This window comes from Uloborus diversus, chromosome 5 (genome assembly GCF_026930045.1).
Source record: "Uloborus diversus isolate 005 chromosome 5, Udiv.v.3.1, whole genome shotgun sequence".
NCBI classification, from domain to species: domain Eukaryota; kingdom Metazoa; phylum Arthropoda; class Arachnida; order Araneae; family Uloboridae; genus Uloborus; species Uloborus diversus.
This window is the reverse complement of record NC_072735.1, coordinates 7,749,096-7,776,481: the sequence shown is the minus strand read 5'-3', so window position 1 is coordinate 7,776,481 and position 27,386 is coordinate 7,749,096. Positions and strand designations below refer to the sequence as shown.

Genomic DNA, 27,386 nt, shown 5'->3' with positions numbered 1-27,386 from the left:
CCCAAATTTTGGATCACTTGACATGGAATGACCCAATATGTAATTTTAACGTACTTGAGCTCTTTGACAGAGATATTTTGCCAGCAAGTAAGTTAATGTTTAAGTAATGTAGCTTCAGTGTGTGTGTGTGGCAGTTGTATTATAACACGTAATAACATTTTTTTTTTTTTTTTTTTTTTTTTACGGAGTTTTCACATCAGCTCTATATTAACAAAATCATTGTATGATTTGAAAACACTCTTTATTACAACCAATTCGATAAATTAGTTATCCTCTCTTACTTTTGTACCAGCGAATTCCTTTAATCGGATATCCGCCGTAAGGACATCGTATCACAAGATCCTCTCCATTTATCGCAGTGATGTTCACCATTTCACGAACAAAGGCCGGCCCATAGATGTTCAGCCGAGCTTCATGGAACGTGCTGCCGACGTCATTGTCTGCTTGACACCTGTATTCTCCCCCATCTTCGACTCTGGCCTCGCTGATGTTGAGGATGCCTGTCACGTGACCGAGGTCCCCGATCCGATCCACCGCAGCCACTCGAGGGCCTTGTTGAAGTGGGATATCGTCTAGGAACCAAGTGATGCGGGGGAGGGGATTCCCAGTCGTGACGCACTTCAAAGAGATCATGTCGCCCTGGTGAGCAGTGTGTTCTGGAAAGGCCGATATCAGGGTGGGCGCAACATCTGTTGGACATAAGAGCAAACAAGTTGCATTGTGTTGAGGATTATTATACAGTGTAATAAGACAAGCAATGCCAAATGCAACAATCCTTTTGATTCGACGGAAATGAAAATAACTTTGAGAAAAATTAAAAATTTATTTAATTTGCCAGAAAGCAAAAGAAAAATATATTGTTCATGAATATACATTTCCACTTATAAATACTTTGTCTTTAAAAATTTCTTTAATTTTCTCATTTAAACTTATTATTAGTATTATAAAGTGACTAGTATTAGTATCATGATTATAAAGTTATTATAAATATTATTATTATGTTCATTATTAATTTATTATTGATAATTATTATTCTTATATTTTTGACATGCAGCAATGTTTTCAGAAATTTCCTGGTATTTACTTTTATTCTTTAAGACAAAAGTTTACTATAACTTAATGTATTGTCCTGTTCATCAATGATTTTTTAGCCGTCACTCAAGGTAATTGTTTTTTTTTTTTTTTTTTGGAATAATACATTCAAGATAATATATGTTTTTTCTCTTTATGTGTTGAGTAAAAGTTAAGATTTATTTAAATGCCATTTATAAAAACACTGTGATGGATTATCGAAATACGAAACTTCTTCAAAAAAAATAAAATCTATTTTTAAGTTAAGGTTTTAAAAAAAAAAAAACCATATTTGCAAATAAAGTGTCTTGTATATTTTACCTGATGTCAGCAGAGCTAAATATTAAAATGTTCACTTCAAAAAAATATTTTTTTCCCGCCATTTAAAATTGTCATCAACAAAAAAAATCTGTATATATGACAATAATCTTTCTCCATGCTAATGACATGTTTAAATTAAATTGAGATTATAAGCCATTTTAAGAACTTATTATAGAAGCTATTTTTCACTATATTATTTCAGATTTGATGTACTCATTTAGTATCTTTTTTTTTCAATATACCGTAGGTTCGTCACACCAATCTTTATGCATTACCTATTTCCCAGGAGAAACTTGTTTTATTTATTTATTTATTTATTTTTAAAAACTTTTCGTTGTTGATAAAAATGCAACATGGATGTAATAACCAGTTGTTAAAGTATGAAATTGCTTTAAAAGATATATAGGGACTAACTTAAATTATTCTTTTAACGTTGTAATTTATTTTTAAAAATAAATTTATTGGATAAAAAATATCTTTAAATTCTTTGAAACAAAGAATGGAATTTTTTACTCTCAAATATGATTCTAACACATCAAAAATGAAAACTTTATACCAGACATTGCTGATGTGGGCATTCATGTTTATGATATTTCACCGTGAAAATGACGACTGTGTTTTAAACTGAAAAGTAAGCATTTGTTTTTCCAAATAAAAAATAGTACCAAATTTATCATATCTGAATTTGAAAAAATAAATAAATAAAAAATAGTAACAAATTTATCATATCTGAAGTTGAAAAAAAAATAAATAAAAAATAGTAACAAATTTATTATATCTGAATTTGAAAAAAAAAATAAAAGGCCTGACAAACTTTTTTTAACGCTTAAGGCTAAAAACTCTACGCCATTTGGAAAATGACCCACCTGCAAAACACTCAAAACTCAAGAATTCCACTACATAAATAATTTGAATTGTACCATTGCTGATGCACTACTGTTAGGCCTCAATAATTGTTGCAAAAAATTATCTTTGTATCCAGCCCCCTTCCCCCATTTTTTTTCCATGCACATACATTTTCAAAAAATACCTGATATTTTCAATTCTGCAGTTCCTTGTGCTCCGTCAAAATCATTGAACACAAAACATTGATACGTTCCTCTATCGTCTCTTCGTACGGACGTTATGTGCAAGACGTCTCTCGACAAAAGTCTGACACGGCTGGAGGAGGATATTGCTCGCTGGTCCTTCTTCCAAGAGATTGTATGAACTGGATAACCAGTCACATTGCAGTTAAACGTTGCCTCCTGACCTATGTTGAGGACTTGACGAGCGGGTCTTATGGTGACACTTAATGGAGCTGAAATCAGAAATATTCAGAGATTACTGAGACATCAATATATGAGCCATTTTACTTCCTTTTACAAAAAAGGAAGTATTGTATTCGCAAAAAACATTTCACTCAAAAATCGACCTCAATTTCCATTTTACTCAGCCCCGCCTGAATATTGAGTATTTTTTCCGACTAGATCACACGTGGAAGAGTGCCTAAGAATATATAGACACGCAAAATATCCATAATGATGATTCCCGAGTTAATTACAACTAATTTTCTCGTGACGTCTGTATGTACGTATGTATGTATGTGTGTATGTGCATATGTGCATATGTATGCAGCATAACTCAAGAACGGTATGTCCTGGACAATTGAAATTAGGTACGTAGACTCCTAGTGGGGTCTAGTTGTGCATCTAACCTTTTGGTTGAATTCGGGTGTTTCTAAAGGGGTCTTTTGCCCCTTTTAGGGGGTAAATCATTGTTAATTTCGATGTAAACTCGAAGTAGTGTTACAACTTGGCGGACACTTGGGAGATATATCGTTAGTCTTTTGGTCGCCAAGCTTTGTACTATATATATATATATATATATATATATATATATATATATATATATATATATATATATATATATATATATATATATATATATATATATATATATATATATATATATATGTGTGTGTGTGTGTGTGTGTGTGTGTGTGTGTGTAAATTTACTACGACTTCAATTGCGATCGTCAAACCAAAAAGCTGACAATATCAATGATTGAAAAATCCATAAGTACATGTTAATGCTATGTCGATTTCTAAGAATACTGGGGAAAAAATCTTTAACAAAATGAATTTGGGAAATTTCGAAATTTACCTGTGACAATTAAAACGCTTTCAATTCTTCTTTCTCCTATGCTGTTTCTTACAATGCACTGGTATTTTCCACCGTCACTGAACTGAACTTTCTTAATGTTGAGCGTTCCTTGATTAACCCAGATCCTTCCATCTTCTTCTATGTGCTGTAGTACTCCAGACGTGTCCTTCATCCACCTACGTTTTTAAAAAGGTGACACGAAAAATGAATACATATTTTATTTATATTGGAAAACATGGAGGTTCATTTATGTCAAATATCCACTGACTTTGTCAATTGCTGCTTGTTCAGCGTTGATTAATTGTTAAAAAAATGCTAATAAAAATATATCATAACGTAAAATAATGTAAGAATGCAAGAGAAAAAGAAAATCCATGAATATTGCATACTCGCATTTTTTAGAAATAAACATGCATAATGGGGTCGTTTCCAAAATTTCAAAGTATGTTCTTCTGAAAGAGCATGCTTAAAAACATAGGATCTGACCATTTTTTAAATAATTTGTTTAAGTTTAATATTTTTTAAAAAAATACTTAAATTGGTGCGCTTTCATTGTTTATGTCCTCTGCCGATGACATCACAAATGATGAAATGCCATTCAGTGTTGCCATTCACGGTCCAAAATATTCAAATCGTATCTTTACTCACTTGTATTGGCAACGAATGGTTGATAGCAAGCGTAGAGCGCAATATTTAATTCGTTTCTTGATTATCATAACGTGGAAACGTGGTTGTTGAGAAAATAAAAGTATTTTCTGGGTCCATGTTATTTTTTTTTACTCATTCTATCAATTTCAGTGACTAAAAGTAGTACTTTTGACTGAAGGAAACCACCCCATTGCGCATTGCGAACACGTTTTTTATTTACAAAAATTCATAGGTTCATACATATTTAGCAGATATAGAACCAGGGGTGTTCACAGAAATTTTGGGGCCCGTCACAAATGACTTTTACAGACCCCAATCCACATCCCAACTACAAGTCCCCTACGTTCCTACTATATTTCATCCCTCCTTTTTAAAAACTCGGATCCCCTTCATGTACCGTTCCGGGCCAACAGGTGTCATGACTCCCCCCCCCCCGTGCACTTCCCTGTTTCGAACACACATACAAAGCTATCCCCACCCCTTAATGAAGGACTGTTTTGTGAAAACGAACCAATCGCATTACATTTTCATGGAAACTTGTATTTTTCTTTGCATTTTTATCTTTCAGTCGCAGCGCAAATATTCACAAGGGCATATTACAGTAGACTCTTCAATATATGAAAGAAAAATAGGAAAAAGTGAACCGTGCTCAACAGAAACTTATTTTTAGCATTTTTAATTTCTTTCAGCTATCTACGGAGTTCTTAACCGCCTGCTAAATGCAAGTGACCTTAGGATTCAATTTGCTAAGGACAATCGTTATAGCCGTTTCAACTGTTTAAGAATTAATTTTATGTTTGATGCTTTTTCCTGAACATTCAAATGGTTTATAAAGGAGGAACGTGAAAGAAATTCCTCGCTGTCTGTGATAAATTATTCCATCGAAGTTGATTAAGGAAACAAAAAAAAAACATTTAACAGTGTCAAAGTTTTTAACTATTATTACGGTTATTTAAAAAAAAAAACTCATCATAGTAAGTTAAACAATATAAGAGTAGTGGGAGGGGTGTTTTAGCATCTTATATGTATGGTAAGTTACGGTGAAATACATTTTCATTTCTTTTGGACATTCATTTTTACTTCCTTTTATAAAAAAAAGGAAGTATTGTATTCACTCAATATTCGGCCTTAATTTCCTATTTGCTCACCATTTTGACATTTCCCGAGTTAAATACAACGACTTTTCTCGTGACGTCCGTATGTACGTATGTATGTATGTGCGTATGCGCGGATGTGCGTATGTAAAGAACGGTATGTCCTAGAAAGTTGAAATTTGGTTCGTACACTCCTAGTGAGGTCTAGTTGTGCACCTCTCCTTTTGGTTGCATTCGGGTGTGTCTAAAGGGGTCTTCCGCCCCTTTTGTGGGGAAATCATTGTTAATTTCGATTTATACTCAAGTGATGTTAGAATTTGGCGGACACTTGGCGATATATCGCCAGTTTTTTGGTCGCCAAGTTTTGTCGTCAACTTGGTGACAAATTTGGCGATTTTTTCATTTTTTAAATCTGGTTTTAATTTATCCACTGGTGGTGATATTTAGAGAGTAAATTATTGAATCGCATTAAAATTTCCAATAATGGGAAAATGACATTATAATTGGAGTAAAAGGAAGTCTTGTGATGCACACATCAGCTCGTTAACCATGACATTATACATAGTTTTTCTCCCAAAAAGGAAGCAAAAATTAGCACGTTCTATTTATTTTATTTATTTATTTTTAAATATTTCAAACGTATCCTTAGTCTGAAATACTTCATACTATTCAATTGTCTGTCTTACAATTCAATCCAATAACAATAAATTGACCAAGTCGTTTCAACGATACATGCGATTTAAAAGCCTCATTCATATTTATGACAGCTCGTATACAACTACATTCAATCTCCGCCATTTTATAATGTTTTCTCCCTCACAATTCCTCTTTCTTCTTGGCTTTGGGTACTTTCGTTCACACTAAATCAAATTACAGCTTTTTTAGGTCACAGCTACAAATAAGTGTTATTCTCCCCTTGAGAAAAATGTAGTTTAAAGTATTATTTATTTCAACCGGTGTTGCAAGGGAAAGATAAGGCCCAACTTCACCTTTTTTGGCTCATGCAATAAAGATTCTTTTATTTGCTCGAATTTTCCCTTTTTTAAGTTTCAAGGGATTCTTTGTGGCATCATAACACTTTGGGGGGAAAAATATGTTTATGTTGTTAAAAAGTTACGATGTACATTCAGACTAAAAAAAATTTAATTTTTTGCTGTTATGCACTGTTAAAAATTTAAGAAGATTTCCTTGTAATTGCTACTGTAAAATGGCGGACTTAACGCATCGCTGATTTTTACGGTAATTTATACCGGAAAAATAAGCGATCCCAGCTCCAATTGGTTGCTGTGGCCTACCGAGGAAACCGTAAAATTTTACAGTAACATTTTATTTTTACGGTAATAGTTACTGGCAACATGGATGCCAGTAACAATTACCGTAATTTTTCCGGAAAATTTTTAACAGTGTGGGCATTAAAAACAATATTCTCTTTTTTTCGAGTTGCCTTGCACGTCGAAACGTCACTATTTTGGTGAAACTTTTCGGGATTTCACAGATTTCAATTAATTTCCTGTGAAAATCAAGACATTTTTATCCAAAAGTTTACAAAATCTCTATAAGTTTCACGAATGCAGAATGGGGTCGTTTCCAAAAGTTTAAAAGTATTTTTTTATTTTTTTTTCTGAAAGAGCATGGTTATAAACATAGGATCTGACCACTTTAATTTTTTTTTTTAAAGTTTAATATTTAAAAAAAAATTACTTAAATCTTTGCGCTTTCATTGTTTACACTTCTGTCGTGTGACATCACAAATGATGAAATGCTATTCAATGTTGCCATTCACAGAACAAAATGTTTAATTTTCATCTTTACTCACGTGTATTGGCAACGATATGGTTGATAACAAACGTAGAGCGCAATTTTAATTCGCTGTTTGATTATCATAACGTGGAAACGTAGTAGAAAAATGCGCCATGCATCATTTGTGACGTCATAAAGACCACGCCTTGTTCGAAAAATCGGACATTTTAAAAAATTAATTTAAAAAAAAACTTCTGAGTCCATGTATTTTCTTTTTTGCTCATTCTATCCATTTTAATGACTAAAAGTAGTACTTTTGACTGAAGGAACCCCCCCCCCCCATTATCTCTGTTTTGTAAAATGGTTTTAGCTACTAGTTTAACGATTAACTGAGCGTATTTATTAAGTGTATCGGCTTCAGTTCGATTATGGCCCGCCCAGATTGACAAAGCTCCCAGAGAGAGCGAAAAAGCCACTGAGTTTGGTAGCTTTGCAAAAATTGCCTGGTAAATCAGAAAACTGCCAAGTTCTTATTTAAAACCTATCTACTGTCAAACCACGGATTGTATAGAAAGGCAAACATCCGGTTTACACGCGGAAATGGAAGAATCTATTAGTTTTCAGGGATATCAGATTTTGCAGATTTATGTTAGCCTCTAAATTAAGCAGAGTCTCATTCAAATGAGCGGAATACGCGCATAAAATTTTTATTTTCTCGCTCATTCAGATGGAGTCGCCTTAACTGGATGTTTGCCAATTCCTTACAATCCGTGGTCAAACAGTACATAAGGTTTTTCTGAAGGTTCCAGGGACATGACGGGCTTTAACTAGAGATATTTCTGAATTCTACAGAAATATTCCAAGATGATTTGAGGATGGTTACTGAAACTTCAGCTGAAAACGTTCCTTTTTTTCTTTTTTTTTTTTTTCAAGATTTGTTACTGGCACAAATTTGACACGTTAACTGCCCATTAACTTTCAAGAAACGTTTCTAAATTCTTTTTACATCGTATATCCGGTGGATTAACGCCACTTCCTTAATTTTGATATTTTTTCCATTGATCTAATGTTCTCTTATAAACTCGTACATAAATATATGATAGAAATTGCTTCTCAGATGTGTATTCCTAAAGTAAAATATCATGAGGCAGCGAGAAGCGACTACTCTGAAAGTTTCCATGGGGAGGTTGGGGTAGAGGGGTAGAGGGGGGAAGGGGGGTTGTTATATGATTTTTTTAATTTTTTTTTCAAAATTAAAGGATGAAAAAGGCAATTTTAGGCCCTTGCATGTGTGTTCATACACATAATTTTGCTGCTTTATGAGGAGGAGGGGTTCGACCTCACTAACCCCTCCTCCTCCTCGGCTACGCCACTGGTTTTACTCACTTGTATTACGGTAGTATCGAACTTCAAGCCAAGGTAAGTATTGCGTATACTTTTCCGTATTCTTCTAACGATTGTCAATGTAAGAATGATGAAATTACAATTCTTCAACTAATTTACGCATTAAATTTTAATGTTGACAAATTGAAAAGCTTTAGCTAGAAGTAGTAATCAACCTTTTTATAACTTTGTTATTTGGGAATTTTTGCTGATAGCATTGCAATTACCATACCGATTTATGTATTATTACTTTCAAATTAAGCAATAGAACATTTTTTTTTTTTTTCAAAATTTGTTACTGGCACAAATTTGACACGTTAACTGCCCATTACTTTCAAGAAACGTTTCTAAATTCTTTTTACATCGTATATTCAGATGTATTAACGTCACTTCCTTAATTTTGATATTTTTTCCATTGATCTAATGTTCTCTTATAAACTCGTACATAAATATATGATAGAAATTGCTTCTCAGATGTATATTCCTAAAGTAAAATATCATGAGGCAGCGAGAAGCGACTCCTCTGAAAGTTTCCATGGGGAGGTTGGGGTAGAGGGGGGAAGGGGGGTTGTTATATGATTTTTTTTTCAAAATTAAAGGATGAAAAAAGGCAATTTTAGGCAATTGCATGTGTGTTCATACACATAATTTTGCTGCTTTATGAGGAGGAGGGGTTCGACCTCACTAACCCCTCCCCTCCTCGGCTACGCCACTGGTTTTACTCACTTGTATTACGGTAGTATCGAACTTCAAGCCAAGGTGTATTGCGTATACTTTTCCGGATTCTTCTAACGATTGTCAATGTAAGAATGATGAAATTACAATTCTTCAACTAATTTACGCATTAAATTTTAATGTTGACAAATTGAAAAGCTTTAGCTAGAAGTAGTAATCAACCTTTTTATAACTTTGTTATTTGGGAATTTTTGCTGATAGCATTGCAATTACCATACTGATTTATGTATTATTACTTTCAAATTAAGCAATAGAACATTTTTTTTTTCAAAATTTGTTACTGGCACAAATTTGACACGTTAACTGCCCATTACTTTCAAGAAACGTTTCTAAATTCTTTTTACATCGTATATTCAGATGTATTAACGTCACTTCCTTAATTTTGATATTTTTTCCATTGATCTAATGTTCTCTTATAAACTCGTACATAAATATATGATAGAAATTGCTTCTCAGATGTATATTCCTAAAGTAAAATATCATGAGGCAGCGAGAAGCGACTCCTCTGAAAGTTTCCATGGGGAGGTTGGGGTAGAGGGGGGAAGGGGGGTTGTTATATGATTTTTTTTTTCTTTTCAAAATTAAAGGATGAAAAAGGCAATTTTAGGCCCTTGCATGTGTGTTCATACACATAATTTTGCTGCTTTATGAGGAGGAGGGGTTCGACCTCACTAACCCCTCCCCTCCTCGGCTACGCCACTGGTTTTACTCACTTGTATTACGGTAGTATCGAACTTCAAGCCAAGGTGTATTGCGTATACTTTTCCGGATTCTTCTAACGATTGTCAATGTAAGAATGATGAAATTACAATTCTTCAACTAATTTACGCATTAAATTTTAATGTTGACAAATTGAAAAGCTTTAGCTAGAAGTAGTAATCAACCTTTTTATAACTTTGTTATTTGGGAATTTCTGCTGATAGCATTGCAATTACCATACTGATTTATGTATTACTATCCGCCTGCGGCGACCAGCTGGTCCGCCTTTTTACGCCATTCGCCTTTTTGTGCCAGAGTTGCCGTCTTCGGCGGCTGCTTAGACAATTTAGCGACGGTATTAATCAATGTTTGTCTCTTTTTTCTCAATATTATCATTCGCCTTTTTACACCGATGTTGCCGCCTTCGGCGGCTGTTTAAACAAATTTCGTGGCGGTATCAATCAATCTATATCTATGTATATCATTAGTAGTTTGAATAAAATATTTTCTAGATCTATCTCCAGTTCCGTCGTTTGGAATGTTTTTAAAGGAGGGGGAGACACAAACGACGTAGTCTTCATGCAAATTTTGTCGAAAAATAACAAAAAGCACTTCCACTTTTATGTGAAAGCATTGTTTTTTCAAAGTCATGGTGTGTGTGGGGGGGGGGGGGCACTGGCACCCCGTTGAAATTCCTTAAATGACGGGCATGTCATTTTCTTGCTATCCATCTGCTATATAGAACTCTATATTTGTCTATCTATCAATCTATACGATCTGCGCATATCTACCTCCTGACAGTACACTCTTTTTTTTATTTATACAAGTATTAATTCGAAAACGAAAACATTTTTTGTCCACTCAACCTCTATCTATCTCTGTATCTACCTAACCTAACCGCCAATTCGTAACAGAAACGAAGATCATGCAAAAAATCGCGGGCTTTATTTATTTAATCAAAATAGCCCTCAAAAATAAAGGCTCTATGTTCCCCGTAGTGTTCAAAAAGTAGCGTTTGCAAAAAAAAAAAAAAAAAAAAAGGTGAAGAGAAGGCAAACGATTTCAGTTGGATCACGTGATGAGGTAAGCTCGGAACTCAGCCGGCAAGCGAACAGCTCGCGTTGTGTTCTGCCATTAAAAAAATTGTAAAAAAAAAAAACTATTGCGTCATTTTCAAAACTTTTTTCTTCTGAAGGGGGCGGAATTTTTTTACTATTACCAACTAAAATTTTAGAGTTGAGGATGGGTTTCGAAAGTCGCAGGATGGGTTTCGAAAAAAACTAAACCCGGAAAAAAATGTAAAATAAAGGTTTTTTCAAAAATCTATAAAAAATACAAAAATTGCTCTATCTTCAAAATTTTTTCTATCATCATATTTAAAATTAAGTTTCCTACACAATAGTACAAAAAATATCCGTCTGGCGCGATTGGTTCGGGATCTGTGTGGTCAAAAGTACTAAAAAGTGCTAAAAATAACATAAAACATTAAATAACTTTTTTTCTAACTAAAATATCAAAAATCGAAGCCCGAGGTGCACATTTTCAGCAAAAACTGCACCTGTGTACCAAGTTTCATCTTTCTAGGCCTTACCGTTTTCCCAGGATACGCGCCACAAACACACACACACACAAACATCTTGTTTTATTATATGTATAGATTACTTTCAAATTAAGCAATAGAACATTTTTTTTTTTTTTTTTCAAAATTTGTTACTGGCACAAATTTGACACGTTAACTGCCCATTACTTTCAAGAAACGTTTCTAAATTCTTTTTACATCGTATATTCAGATGTATTAACCCATTAAGCGCCAAGTCTCCCATTTTGGGAACCTTCAATTAAGATTTTTTTCTTCATCAAGTAATTAAGATATCATTTTGAAATTTTTTAAAATTAATGATAGAGAACCAAACTTTACTGGTAATTTTTTCAAAAAAAATTGGAATGTAAATTCGTTTTTGAAAAATTTCTAAATTTTGCGAAAATTTCCTGATTTTGCATTACACGGGGAAAACATTCCCTAAAAATAATAAATACAAATGCAGGAAATTAGGAACATGGAATATGAAGCTCAATAGACCTTTTTTCAAATCACAACAAACAGGGGCCAAGAAAAATTATTTAAAGGAGTTTTAGAGGACTTTATTTACTGAAGTTCCCAAAATGGGAGACTTGGCGTGTTCTGATTAGCAGAGCAAGTTCATGCCCAGTAGAAATCGTCTTCATCCCTTTTGCATGAATGAACTCTCCCCTTTTTTCCTGTTGAAGCCACAGCTCCCTTTGTAGTTTCTCATTGTAAACAATCTTTTGTTGTTCAAGGCCAAGAGCAGGTGCTTTTATCAAAACAAGTAACATTCCAATCGTTTAGAAGAAAGTTCTGAAAAAACAGGGGTGCCAATCCTCCGTAAGGAGGATGACGCATCTCTCTGAATTTCTACAGATCACGAGAGAGATTTCCGTAAAAGGAGTTCAAATTCCCTTTAAAACTATTCCTCCCCCTCCATAAAAATATTTTGTAGCTCAGTCAGCTCCATGCTCCCCTCCCCCTTGAGGGCGCTCCCCCTTCAATTAGGGAGGTTGAATTTCAATACAGAAATTTCTTCACCTTTTTTTTTTTTTTTTTTTTTTTTTTGAAATAAAAAATTTAGTAAGAATTTTTGACTTTGCTACGATCTTCAAACACTATTAAAATAATATATTTTAGCTTAAAACAAGAAGATGAGTGCAGTATCACTTGTTTGTGAATCGCCAAATTCTTTTCAGATAGTTGAAAAAAAAAAAAAAACATTAATCGAAATCGTTTAGATCACAGATAATGCGATAACTGTCTCACTTTATATTTTTACCATTTGTCGTAATTTGTTGGATGAAATCGGAGAAACTATGACCGTTGATAATCCCTCAATGTGAAGCATGCTAGACATTTATCTCTAAAAACATTATGATGTCATCAAACATGTTGTGAAGCAACCGAAATGTTGACTGCAAAAAAACACTTGCCTATAATAACAAAATTACACTATCAGGGAGCCCAAAAATATCTTAGTTCCATTTTATAAGATACATTTTATATAGTGCTTCATGTAACTGTCAATTACCATTGCTCGATCCCCCTACATGGTTAATAGAAAAAAGCTACCTCTTCTCTTTTTGTGTACGAAAATCCTAAGGCTTTTTGCTAAAAGGTAGTAAAATGTGTGGAAAAAGTTCCGTTTTGTACAAAAATGTATAAGAAGAAGGAATGCAACAAGAATGAAAATTAGACACGGAGTGATGTAAGGGCAGAGGGAGGGGGGGGGGACGTTCTTCAGGGCCCCAAACGGCTCAAGAAATTGAAAATAACTAGCATACTAATACTTATTAATGTTGCAAATATACAGTGCTAGCCTCTGGGGCGGGCCTCCACAGCTTTTGTTGCAAGGGGGCCCAAAATGTATAGCTTTGGGTGTCATGAAAACTTAAAAGTTCTACATTTTAAAGCTTGAATATGTTAAATATGTACATAAAGTACCAATACCTAGCCATATTAATTACATAAAAACGATTTTAGGGCTTTCTAATTGGATTTAGCCAGAAATTATTCAAGTATCAACATAGTGGCAGGGATATGTATGTTGTCCCCATTAAACGCCAAGTCTCCCATTTTGAGACAATACCATATCTCCTAACCTAATAACTATTTTTGCGAAATTTCAGCTACATATGATTAGAGATGTGTACTGAATATCAAAACACATGAAAACTTAAGTATTTTCAATGTGGTTCATATAGCGGCGCTTAATGGGTTTTAACGTCACTTCCTTAATTTTGATATTTTTTCCATTGATCAAATGTTCTCTTATAAACTCGTACATAAATATATGATAGAAATTGCTTCTCAGATGTATATTCCTAAAGTAAAATATCATGAGGCAGCGAGAAGCGACTCCTCTGAAAGTTTCCATGGGGAGGTTGGGGTAGAGGGGGGAAGGGGGGTTGTTATATGATTTTTTTTTCTTTTCAAAATTAAAGGATGAAAAAGGCAATTTTAGGCCCTTGCATGTGTGTTCATACACATAATTTTGCTGCTTTATGAGGAGGAGGGGTTCGACCTCACTAACCCCTCCCCCTCCTCGGCTACGCCACTGGTTTTACTCACTTGTATTACGGTAGTATCAAACTTCAAGCCAAGGTAAGTATTACGTATACTTTTCCGGATTCTTCTAACGATTGTCAATGTAAGAATGATGAAATTACAGTACTTCAACTAATTTACGCAATAAATTTTAATGTTGACAAATTGAAAAGCTTTAGCTAGAAGTAATAATCAACCTTTTTATAACTTTAAAGTTTGGGAATTTTTGCTGATAGCATTGCAGTTACCATACTGATTTCTGTATTATTACTTTAAAATTAAGCAATAGAACATTTTAATTTTTTTTTTCATTTTAAAAATAAATTTACAATTGATTTCTTTGTTCAACAAAAACAAAAAAGGAAATATATACGCAGATATTTTTTTTCAAATAAAAATTGCTAACAGTTTTATGCTACTTGTTCAATTTTAGAATGAACTAGCTGCGTTGCCCGGCTTTGCCCGGTCCACCTTGAAAATACATATTGTGTCAAGTAACATATATTCAACGATCAGGCTTGAATAAATAAATAAATAAATAAAAAAAAACATCATGCCAAATTTCCCTTCCAAACAATGATGACAGATATTGAAAGATTTTTAAGAAAGATGGATTTAAAAAGCGTAACCATGGAAACACAAAATAAAATAAGTTTAAGGAATTAAAACGCGCAAGAAAATGGTCAACAATTTGAATAGAAATGCGATTTTTTGAATTTGATAAAAAGGCTTGTAACTTTTTTCCCTTTGGAGTTAGAAGCAGATTTTTCCGACCATAGATCGAGATGGATCTGGAGTAAAAAATGTCGCTCTTTCCAACGGTGTCAAAATGGAAACTGTGGGACCATTCCTTCACTTTTTATTGAGAGATTTATTGTAGAAAGTAGTGCCTAAATTTCATTTAAGCCTAAAAAAATTCGAGCTAAAGACGCCAATAACTGCCGTCGTAGTAAAGTTAGAGCATTGGAACAAATTCCTTAGAACACGGAAAATTCTACCCTTTCTAACGATGTGCAATATTAATATGTGCAAGCAATTTTTCACCCCCATATTCGAGAATTTACGTGGAAATTGTTCCTAAATTGGAATAAAAAAAGGACTATTTATCGAGTTTTTTTTCGAACAGGTGTGCAAACCTTCTCAGAACTTAAAGGAACAAACTGTAAAAATTTCAGTGAAATCGGCCGGGTAGTTCTCGAGTTTTGCGAGATTAAACACACAGACACTTTTTGGAGACTGCATTTTATGCTATGTAGAGATACAACAATCTATGTTCAAATAAACAAAAAAAAAAGTTTCTTCCTTTAACCCTTCTTTCCTCATTATTAATATACATTACGTCTTTTGCCATTTTCATATTCAAGATACTTTAGAAAGTACTCAGAGGCTTACTACGCTTCTCCGCTGAAACGCCCTCCCTCCACGCTTTTCCTTACGAAAAAATGCTGTTTTAGCTTGAGTGTACATTATAAGCCGCTCCGGATCTTGTTTCAGTAAATGTTTAATGACATTTTCTGTGATTTGTGCACGCACTTCGCCTAGCGTATGATAGCGATTCCCACTTTGCTTCAACAAAGTGCACCCCAAGGTTCGTTCTTCCTCTCCTCATTTCTTGTACCTTTGCTCTTCAGAAGAGAAGTGACATAATTCCAGCATAATTCTTTACTGAAATACTTACTTGTCTACTAGTGCAGTTGTTTACACAATACACATTTCTGTACTAAATAAAAATTAAAATTTAATTGAATTTAAATGACTGAAAGTATATATATATATATATATATATATATATATATATATATATATATATATATATATATATGCAGCGCCTCTTGTAGAAGTTTGTTTGCAGCGCCAGCAGAGTACAACTCAACTCGACTCGCCAGTGTTGACGTTTTAAAAAGCCTGCACGCGGCAGTCGGCAGCTAGTCTTTTTTCTCTTACTTGTCATGCTGTAGTTTTACCTTTGAAAGTCTTTTACTTGTTTTTAGTTCTTTACAGTACTCGTACTTGTTTAGTGTTTTTAAGATATTAAATTGGTTCTTGTTAAACGAATGCTATGTGCTCCTTTTTCCGACTCTGCATCTGGTGACCCGGACTGGTGAATGACGTTGCTTTGGAAATGCGTTTCTGAACTTTGCCATCATTAAAGCCATGTGACCGCTAATTATTGTTCTGCAGCTGCTGTGCTTCCTCTTCGCCTGGCGTTAATTTTGCTTGCTGTTTTATTTTCGGAGTTGGAATGAAATATGCAAGAAGCGGACGGCAAGTCTGTGCAGGTCTCCCGTATCGCTCTGCGACTTCCGCCGCTATGGAGGTCTAATATTAGACTTTGGATAGCTCAGTGTGACAACGCATTTGCTCTAAGTGAAATTACTGCTGACAGCACGAAATATGCTGCATTGGTCGCAAATATAGATGCTGAAATTCTTTCACGAGTGTCAGACATAATCGTAACTCCACCGCAAACTGAGAAGAATAAAACACTTTGTGAACGTCTTGTCGCCGAGTTTGAGGACTCGAAACACCAAAAGCTACAAAAACTATTTACAGAGCTGCATTTGGGTGACGAGCGGCCCAGTGAATTGCTGAGGAAAATGAAAGCGGCAGCTGATAGTCAAGTCACTGATGATTTTTTGCAGATTTTATTGCTACAGAGGTTACCTTCACAAATTCAGGTGGTTCTTTCTGCTTCTTCTGAGCCCCTCGATAAGCTGGCTGTGATTGCTGACAGGGTAGCAGAGGTGGTGCAGCCATCACCTGTGTACGCGACCACCGCTTCTGACAGCATCTCACCTAAAACTCCTTCTGGTTTTGAACAACTTGCCTTGAAAATCGAGGAGCTGTCCCTACTAGTGGCGGATTTAAAGAGGGTGCGCCAATACTATCGAAATTTGAAGGATAGTAAAAATAGCCGGCGAAGTAGATCAAGATCTGGAAGCAGTGGTTTTTGTTTTTATCATCGGCGTTTTGGTGATCGTGCGAGGAGATGTGTTGAACCATGTGTCTATCAACAAAAAAATGCTCAAGCTCTGTCATAGCTGGCATGTCAGAGCCTGTGAGGAAGACCAGTCGCCTATTTGTTACAGATCGCAGAAGGGGACAGAAATTCCTCATTGATTTAGGGAGTGAGATTTCTGTGATTCCCCCGGCACACAAGAACTGTAGACCTCGTTCTGACTTTACCTTATTTGCAGCCAATAACTCAAAAATTTTGGCCTATGGAATAGTTAACAGACAGGTTGATCTTGGACTGCGTAAACCTTTTTTGTGGTCTTTTGTAGTGGCCGACGTGTCTTCACCTATAATCGGTGCTGATTTTTTGCAGCACTTCAGCCTCTTGGTTGATCTTAGAAAGAAAAGATTAATTAATATGGAGACATCTCTTCACACACCGGTGATTTCTAAGAATATTTTACACTCTTCAGTGTTGACAATTTGTTCATCCACCGAGTTCAGTAGCCTTCTCGCTGAGTTCCCAGCAATTACGAATCCGTCACTCTTGGGCCAGTCATCAAAACACAATACTCTGCATCATATTGTGACCCAGGGTCCACCGGTCACTTCTAGGCCAAGACGCCTGCATCCCAAGCTATACGATGCTGTTAAATCGGAGTTCAAATTTCTCCTTGCTCAGGGCATTATTAGACCCTCGAAGAGCCCATGGAGCTCTCCTCTACATGTTGTGCCAAAACAGGATTCATCTGTGCGCCCAGTAGGAGACTACAGGCGACTTAATGCTGTGAAAGAGTTTGACAGTTATCCTATACCATATCTACATGATTTTGCACATGCACTCCATGGAAAGAAAATTTTTTCTAAAGTTGATATTTTTAAGGCATTCCATCAAATTCCAATTAATGAGTCTGACATACCTAAGACTGCTGTTACGACCCCCTGGGGATTGTTTGAGTATACTAAACTGAGTTTTGGCCTTATGAACGTTGCACAGACCTTTATGCGTTTTATGCATGAAGTTTTGAGAGGACTGTCGTTTTGCTATGCTTACTTGGATGACATACTCTGTTTTTCGGATTCGGAAGAAGAACAGAAACAACATTTGCGTGAAATTTTCCAGCGTCTTAGTCGTTATGGATTGAAAGTAAATGTCTCCAAATGTGTGTTTGGTGTTTCAGAGCTTACCTTTCTTGGGCATCTCATAACACCACATGGTATCCGGCCAGTTCCAAGCAAGGTGCAGGCGGTGTTGGACTATCCACAACCAGCAACTGTGGCTGATCTTCGAAAATTCTTGGGCCTATTGAACTCTTATCGTCGTTTCATCCCTCATGCAGCTGATAAACAGATAATGCTACACAATTTGTTGAAGGGATCGAAGAAGAAGAAAGATGAATGCAAGATCGCTTGGACCTCCAGTGTAGCCGATGCCTTTCAACAATGTAAACAGGCCCTTGCTAATGCTACAATGCTCGCTCATCCTTCCAAATCAGCGGCTCTGGCACTTCATGTTGATGCTTCTGACTATGCCATTGGCGGAGCTTTACATCAAATTGTGGAGTCGGAATTGCAACCTTTGGGTTTTTTTCTAGAAAGCTGTCTTCCTCTGAACTTTCCTATAGTGCATACGATCGTGAGCTGCTTGCGTTATACTCCTCTATTCGTCACTTTCGCCATATGCTGGAAGCAAGGCAGTTTACAGCGTACACGGATCATAAGCCGTTGACGTTCGCTTTCCGCCAGAGGCATGATAAGTGTTCGCCGAGGAAGGGGGAGACGACATCAAGGACGACAGTTTGAGTCAACACTTTTTCGCTCTCTTGCGAAGCACCTGGGAATTCATAAGTCTAGAACGACCAGCTACCACCCTCAATCAAACGGCCTGATAGAGGAGTTGCATCGACCCCTCAAAGCTGCTATCAAGTGTTACGCCACTAAACGGTGGACTGAAGTTATCCCTGTGATTCTCTTTGGCTTTCGTGCTGCCTTGAAGGAGGACCTAGCCTGCACACCTGCCGAATTGGTTTTTGGGTCTACACTTCGTCTGCCCGGTGAATTTTTGGATCTTTCTCGGCAACCACTTGAACCAAGCGATTTTGTCAATAAGTTACGAACACACATGCAAGCTCTCCGTCCCGTTGCCCCAAAGAGATATGGCGAAAGAAAGACTTTCGTGCATCGAGATTTGAAGAACTGTACCCATGTTTTTCTTCGTTGCGATATGGTACGCCGTCCACTTCCAGCCCCTTATGATGGTCCTTTCTTTGTTGAGCAGAGATCACATAAAGTTTTTCACCTGTGTATTAATGGAAAGTCAACAATTGTGTCAGTGGATCGTGTTAAACCTGTTTACGTGATAACCCATGAAGAGCCAGAGGCACCGTCATCCGCACCACGGTCTGTACAGCCTCTCCCTGTTGCGGAGCCTGAGCGGATGACACGTTCAGGTCGTGTGCTGCGTTTACCAGCTAGATTTCGTTGACACTGGAGGGGGAGTATGCAGCGCCTCTTGTAGAAGTTGGTTTGCAGCACCAGCAGAGTACAACTCAACTCGACTCGCCAGTGTTGACGTTTTAAAAAGCCTGCACGCGGCAGTCGGCAGCTAGTTATTTTTCTCTTACTTGTCATGCTGTAGTTTTACCTTTGAAAGTCTTTTACTTGTTTTTAGTTCTTTACAATACTCGTACTCGTTTAGTGTTTTTAAGATATTAAATTGGTTCTTGTTAAACGAATGCTATGTGCTCCTTTTTCCGACTCTGCTTATATATATATATATATATATATATATATATATATATATATATATATATATATATATATATATATATATATATATATATATATATATATATATATATATATATATATGTGTGTGTGTGTGTGTGTGTGTGTGGCGTACGGGATCATCATTACGTGGACCACATGGAGGATTGTCCGGGTCGGGATTTGAACCACGAAATTTGTAATGCTAACCCAGTGCTTTAACCACTGAAACAAAAAAGCCTCAAGGTTCGTGGGCAAAGTTAGATTATGTGCTCTCTGACGTACGCCACACACACACACACACACACACACACACACATATTCGCCTTTTTAAGTTATCTATTTAATAGGTAAAAGCATGAGTTGCATTAAAATTTGAAAATGTTATACTTTAACTGTTGTATGTACTTATTTCTTCCTGAATTTCGTACAATTAAGTAATAAACAAAAAATGTTGAGACATTGACAGTTTGGTGTTATAAGCGCTTTTCAAGTGCCACGAAGTATTCTTTGAGTGGTAGAGATGGATTAGGATATGATATTGAGATAACAGCTTGACACGGAAAAGGATTTGTAATTAGCATTATTTCACGTCTTTATGTCGTCCAAAGAGTGCAATGTTGTCATCCTTAAGAATTTTCCGAAAAATTACAATTTTTAGTAATCCGAGTTAGCGTGATCCCATCACCTCGGATTTTCGAGACTCTACAGTGCTTAAACTGAAACTGTCATTTTGATTTCCTATCATTTTGAAATTAAGATCATTAATTATTCCATGCTGCCTCTGTCTTTTTTCCAAATTTCGTCACTTTCTGACCACTTCTTCTTTGGTGTTGCATTTTCAATGTCGAGCAGTGTATATACGTGGCGTACGGCATCATCATTACGTAGACGATATGGAGGATTGTCCGGGTCGAGATTTGAACCACGAAATTTGTAATGCTAACCCAGGGCTTTAACCATTGAAACAAAAGAACCTCAAGGTTCGTGGGCAAAGTTAGGTTATGTGCTCTCTGACGGACGCCACACACACACACACACACACACACACACACACACACACACACACACACACACACACACACACACACACACACACACACACACATATATATATATATATATATATATATATATATATATATATATATATATATATATATATATATATATATATATATATAATGGGATTTTCGAGACTCTACAGTACTTAAACTGAAACGTTAACATCAAATACCTGTATGTAGGCGCGGGGCTTCCTTGTGCTACGCATGGCATCTGCGTGAAAGCGTTTTCCTCTGCTCTTATTTGAGGTTTGCTGAATGTCACACGAGGTAGCGTCGAAGCATGGGACTCTGCACCATGAAAAAAAAAAAAAGAAGCATCTTTATAAACTACAGCTGAATTCGGTTAATACGAAACATCAAAAATCAACGAATCTGTTCGTATTAGCCGTTATTCGTAACAACCGTAATAAGTGATACTGTGAAAAAAACGAATAAATGCTTACCTATATTTAAAAATCATTACTACTAATTTACACATTGTAATCTAATAGTACATTCAGAAAATTAATCTCTCATTTCTTATAAATGAATGTTTTTGGAAAATATTAAAAAAGAAAAATGATAATCGACAACCGCGGAATATGTTGTCCACAGGTAAACAAATATACGGGCTTTATTTTCTGTATAAAATATTTAATATGTTCTTCTCTTTACACACTGGGACTTCTACTACCCAACAAAATGATGAATAACTTCTGAAAACGAAAATTACAATATTCAACCCCGAACATTTTAAGTAAAGAGGTCAGAAATTTAAGAGGTCAGAAATTTTTGTTCGTCTTAGCCGAGACTTTCAATTTGATTTACGTATTATACGTGAATTTTTTAATGTAATTAGATAGCAAACCAAACTTCACAAACAAAATGTCCGCTTTAGCCGTGATTAGCCGATTTCGTATTAAACGTGATTGTATTAAGAGTGTTCAACTGTATAAACAAGAGAAAAAAATGCTGAATTGCAATTTCAAAATCGATTTTACCATAGAATTGAGAAATAAAAGGTGGTTTGAATTATTTTTAAAAAAGTGAAGGATGAAATGCTTATCACCAACGAAATATTTGATTAGTGAAGGAATTCTGTAATAGTATAGTCTCAGAGAAATTGTAGTGAAACTCACGAAATTTGTATGAACTAGCATGTATAATAACATTCATACACACATTTAGGCCCAAAAAAAGTTGTTTTTCTAGCAGTAATATTTGTTGAACAGCACTTAAAAGTTGCCTGGTTAGCTGAAAATTCATTTGTGTGTGTGTGTTAAAAACAAATTTTATTTTTATTTATTTATTTATTTTTTTTTACGTGTTCTTCTCCGATTTCCGAAAAAGGATTCGTTTTAATAAGACAAAATTAGATGGTGTAGTGTCAAGCAGATATCTTAGGTCAAGCAAGCTACCAATTTTTTTTTTTTTTTTTTTGCTTTGCTGGACTCTTCTTTAACATTGAGGTGTTGCATAAACTTTATTTAGAATCAGGTTTTTTCTGTTGATAATACCTGGACTTCACTTTCCAGATTTTGCATATCTTGATTTCCCTCAAACACAATACTTTATTTACAATACTTTCTACGAACGAACATTAAAAAATTTGATTGATAACTATTTATGCCATTTTCCAATATTCTGCTATAAAATCATTGAATCTGACGAAGAAACATCACGAAGAAAACTATTTCAGATTTAAGCATAATTAATTTTTCACTTTCCTAAATGTCTAAATTTTTTGACAGAACGTTAGTATTCTTTTACGCGGGAACCTTTCGTAAGTTGGGAAGATTTAGACAATTTTCAACTTTGCACCAGTCATTAGTGCATCTAAAATTTATCTTCTGGTTCGTGAGGGTTTGGTTATAGCAATGCTAATATGAGTATATGGTGTTATATTTGTTTTAGAAATATATGGTTTAAAAAACCAAAAGTTTTGACGGGTTGAAGATCACCCCCCCCCCCCCCACCCTTGTGTCACGCCGATTAAATTTTTCTTCCAAAGACCCCATTTTCAGTTTATGAAGTCAGCGTAACCGATATGCATATAGGTAATATTGCACTAACATGCAAAAACTTGACAAGATATGAATTTTTAAAAAGAAATGTAAATCCTGAATCTTTTCTTTCAAATACAATTTCATTTTTAGCCTACTTTCCCAGTAAAAGTCAGAGAAAGAAGAAAAAAGCATGAAAGAAGGCTTAATGCATCTTAAAAATATCCCGAAATACAAAAAAAAGTCAAAAATAAAATAGATAAATAATTGAAAAATTAAAAATTGGAAAGTAGGGTATTGAGATGGGGAAACATGTCTGTCGGTCTGTCTATCTGCCCCCCCCCTAATAACTTTTAAGATCTCGGCGAGGACATCTCATTCCCATAATTCATTTTTTGATTTGAACAATTTTTCGTTCAATTTTGAACAGTTCAAAAAAACTTAACATTAGCGCCTACGGGGAAATTCAAGACAATTCCGAACTGTGAGGCAAACTTGCTTCAAACAAACTTTGTAGGAAAAAGCTTTTGATGAAAAACTTGTATATAAAATATCTTTTTGATTTGAACAATTTTCCGTTCAATTTTGAACAGTTCAAATCCCTTAATATTAGCGCGTACGGGGAAACTGAAAGTCAATGTAGATTCCGTACTTGAAGGCGGATTTACTTCTAACAAATTTTGTTGGAAATAGCTCTTGACGCCAAACTCCAGACTTCGATTCCGAGAATTTAAGAGCACTCGACTCCGACTCCTGTGCCGGACAATTAATCGAACTCCGATTCCCTGACTTCGTAGCTTTGGCAAAAATTTATACACGGAGGACAAATGACTGACTCCGATTCTTAGATATTCGACTCCGACTCCTTTACCCCAAAATGAGATTGACTCCGACTCCGACTTCGCAGCTATGGTTTTGACTGTGAAACAACTATTGTAGATCTGACTTGTTTTTATATTTACGCTAAAGTTCTACATAAAGATATGCGCAGACGATATTTTTTTTTTTTTGACAATGAAAATTATTTCTTTAAGTTGACATTTTATTGTTTTTATTTATTTTGGTAAGTGCATTAATGTATTTAAAACATTGTTTTTGGCAACAGGGGAAAAAAGAAACGATTTTTTTTTGATATGATGCATTTATTTTAATGAGGTTATTAATTTTAATTATTATTTTTTCGTTTTGAAAGCTGTTAAAGATTTTTTTATTGGAAAAAAGTGTATTACCTGCTTTGTTTAAAAGTTGCTGCTATTTTATTTGTTCCTTTTTTTTACGCATCTAATTTTTCAGATGAGTGAGGAATATTTTATTCCTAGAAATCAGCTTAAAGTATTTTCAAAATATGTTTGAAAACATTTGCGATTTTAGCTATTTGAGAATATTGATCAGGTACTAGAAAGTAGTATGGGTATACGGGAAAGTACGCTCGTCTAGTTCTAGATAGAACGTCTTGTTAGTATTAGACTTCCCAAACACCCTGCTTTTCTTTACAGTAAAAAAAAATGAATTTTGACGTCTTGAATTCAAATTATGTTTTTCGCAATCACGAGTGTGTGTGTATGTATGCATGTGTGTTTGTGTCCTGGCATGGGTGTGTGGGCATGTGTGTGTGTGTGTGTTTGTTTGTATGTGTATGTATGCATGTGTGTTTATGTCTGTGTGCAGGCATGAGTGTGTGGGCATGTGTGCGTAGGTGTGTGTGTATGTATGCGTGTGTTAGTGTCTGTGTGCATGCATGAGTGCGTGTGTATGCGTGTGAGTTTGTGTCTGTGTGCAGGCATAAGTGTGGGTGTGTGTGTGTGTGTGTGTGTATGTATGCGTTCGTGTGTGTAGGGTATGAACACAACCTGGAGACGCTGCTCACTAGAGGAGCAGCATCGTGAGGCCGGTCGACCGTGGTGCTGCAGAGGGAGGCGGGGGGGGGGGAATAAAATCATAGGAACATCAAAACTGTCACGTAAGAACAATAAGCAATGTGATTGCTCAAAATAAGTAAATAAATAAATAAAAAAAAAAATTTTATTCAAAGTGACTAATAAAAACCTGTAACAGGCAATAAAATAAATAATCCTCTAAAAGTCCAAAATATCTCTTCCTTCAAAGAACCATTTAAATTACTTAATATAAGTAAAAACAATTTTCACAAAAGCACCATGTTACTGTCAGCGAACAAATGTGAATGACAGGATTAAAATGATCCGCAGACAGGTCTCCTTGGCTTTTTTCCAAGCTATGACAGTTATTGGGGTTTCCACTTACCAATTTGAAGAGAAAATTACAACCTTCTCATTCATGCTGCAGGAACAGTTGAGTGGTTTATTCTGGTAAGATAATTAACTCTAAAAACTTTTTATCCTTTTAATCGATAAAGGACTAAAGGTACGCTGACATATTGGTATACTGTTTCCGAACAGTCTGCTAGTAATTAGAACGGTAAGTTTCGAATGTTTATGAAATGTTCGATTTTTATTCCAATAAAACAAATAATTTCAGAAGACACATGAGAAGGGTTGAAAAATACGTACATAAAGGAAATGAGATAAATATGAAACACGCGTACAGGTTTATCATTAGGCACTGCATATCTAGCAAAAAAATAAGCAGATAACTAGTTATGTTAGTTTATTTTTGAAAGAAGTTTGTAGTGTACTTTTGAAACTTCAGAAAAATTGCAAAAAAAAAAAAGTTTTAATTTAATGAAAGGAATTCCATTATCAGACGCACGTATACATACATATACAGTGGCCTGGAATAAAGCTACACCTACTTTCAATTAACATGAAATAAAGCAACATGAAAAAGAATTTTAAACTGTATTTTACCATCTGAACTGCATATGTTATACATACCAACACACTCAACTTATAGGTGGCGTTTGAAGACGATACTGACCATATTAATAATAAATATCATCGTTACATAAGTACATTATGCGTTTATATGTTACTGTGAAAGACCGGAATTGGAGAGTGTCGACAATCCACCACCTTTAATGTGCGACATTTCACCGATGTCTTTGATACGTGAATGTCGACATTCACCGGTAATTTACCTTAAGTATTCGGCATTCCACTGCTGTCTCTGTACGTGAATGTTGATATTCACCGGCATATGTGGAAATTTACCAGGTTTCGGACTTTCACAGTAACATATGCACATCCTTCTGCAGATGCTGAATGGCATGTAGGGTTGCTTTTTAAAACAATAATCTGTAACGTAACGCTAATGACTAAACACTTTTCACCGGCTATGTTGACATTTACCAGATTTCGGGCTTTCACAGAAACATATTGCGGGTAGGTTTTTAAAAAACGCTCAAAAATTGTAGTTTTTTGATTTTATCGCAACAATTTCGGTTTTATTTCCTAGCAGGGTTCTTGAATTTCAAAATAAAGAGTGATTTTTGTATTATTTCAAACCCAATATTTATTTATTAACAATTATTACAAACACTCGAAAACCCCGCTTCGCCCTACTAGGGAGTCTAAAGCGGGTAAGCTTAACTAATTATGGTTTGGTACATTTCCCAATCAAATATGAAGTTATAAATGATTAAAATACAGTGCTGGTCTAATTATTAGACTAAAGAAATTTTTTGATTTTGTTTTTGTACACTTTTTGTACTAAAATACTATTTATTTTACTGTTAAAGTACAGTACATACTGTACACTGATTATTACGTTATTTTAGAATAATTTAATTTTTGCAGGTGGCAGCACTGTCTGCTTTGTTTATGTTTTTTGTTTATCTACCTACCAGGAACATAACCTCAATCAGCTTAAACAGTTCACTAGTTCTTTTTATTAGTGTGTTCTGTTATATTTAAAGTTGGTTTTAGGTAATTAGTGAGTATGTGTGTGTGAGTATATATAATATTAAGTATAAACAATTTTTTTACCTCCTTTTTTAAAAAGTTAAGAAATGTTGTAAACCTTGTGAAAAGTATGCCAAAAACACTTAAAACGCTCATCAAGAACAAGGGAGTGCGTACTAAATATTTGATAATTATTTCACTGTTCGTTAATGTGTCTATAGCTATGTAATCAATAAAGAATTTGCTCTAAAAACGGTCTTAATCTAATAATTTGGCCAGCACTGTAGTTGACAAGCTACCTTCCATTATATAAAAACATATAAAACAGTTGTACTTGCCCAATTTAAAGTCCGGACATTTGTTTATAAAGCATAAAGAAATAACTGATTAAATTAATAGACAAATTAATAACCATTCTAAAAAATAACTTTTTAAAGTTGTACTTATCCTATTGAAATAGAAAATCTAAGACAGCACACGAGTCAAGAAATTATAAATAAGTACGTATATGATTAAATCCTATAACCGCTTTGACTACGTATACTATTACTTACCACGTATGAAAAGAGGAATAGGTGTTAATTTAATAAATAATTAACACTTATTCCTCTGAATTTGAATGTTCATTAGTCCATATTTAAGAATTTTTTCTTAGGAACAAGCGGCCGTAAAGAAAATAAAATGCATTTAACGACACAAGTTTTCCATACTTGTAAAAATTAGGCTTTAAATATCATTAGTTTTTTTGTGAGAAATGCAAACAATATAAATAAATAAGACATTGTTTTTTTTTGTAAGTATATTTGTGGAGTAAAATCAAAGTTATTTAAAAGTCTCCACTAATAGAA

General features: G+C 34.9%; 1 protein-coding gene across 1 annotated transcript in view; it reads right to left on the bottom strand.

The window, feature by feature from the left end:
* LOC129222426 (cell adhesion molecule DSCAM-like) overlaps nt 1-27,386 on the bottom strand; it is a 133,980-nt gene that overhangs the window by 76,429 nt on the left and 30,165 nt on the right. The window contains exons 5-8 of the mRNA XM_054856938.1: nt 20,909-21,026; nt 3,538-3,713; nt 2,423-2,692; nt 282-689 (exon numbers count right to left, since the gene is read on the bottom strand). Coding sequence (XP_054712913.1) covers nt 282-689; nt 2,423-2,692; nt 3,538-3,713; nt 20,909-21,026 — 972 coding nt within the window. The remainder of the gene's footprint in view (nt 1-281; nt 690-2,422; nt 2,693-3,537; nt 3,714-20,908; nt 21,027-27,386) is intronic.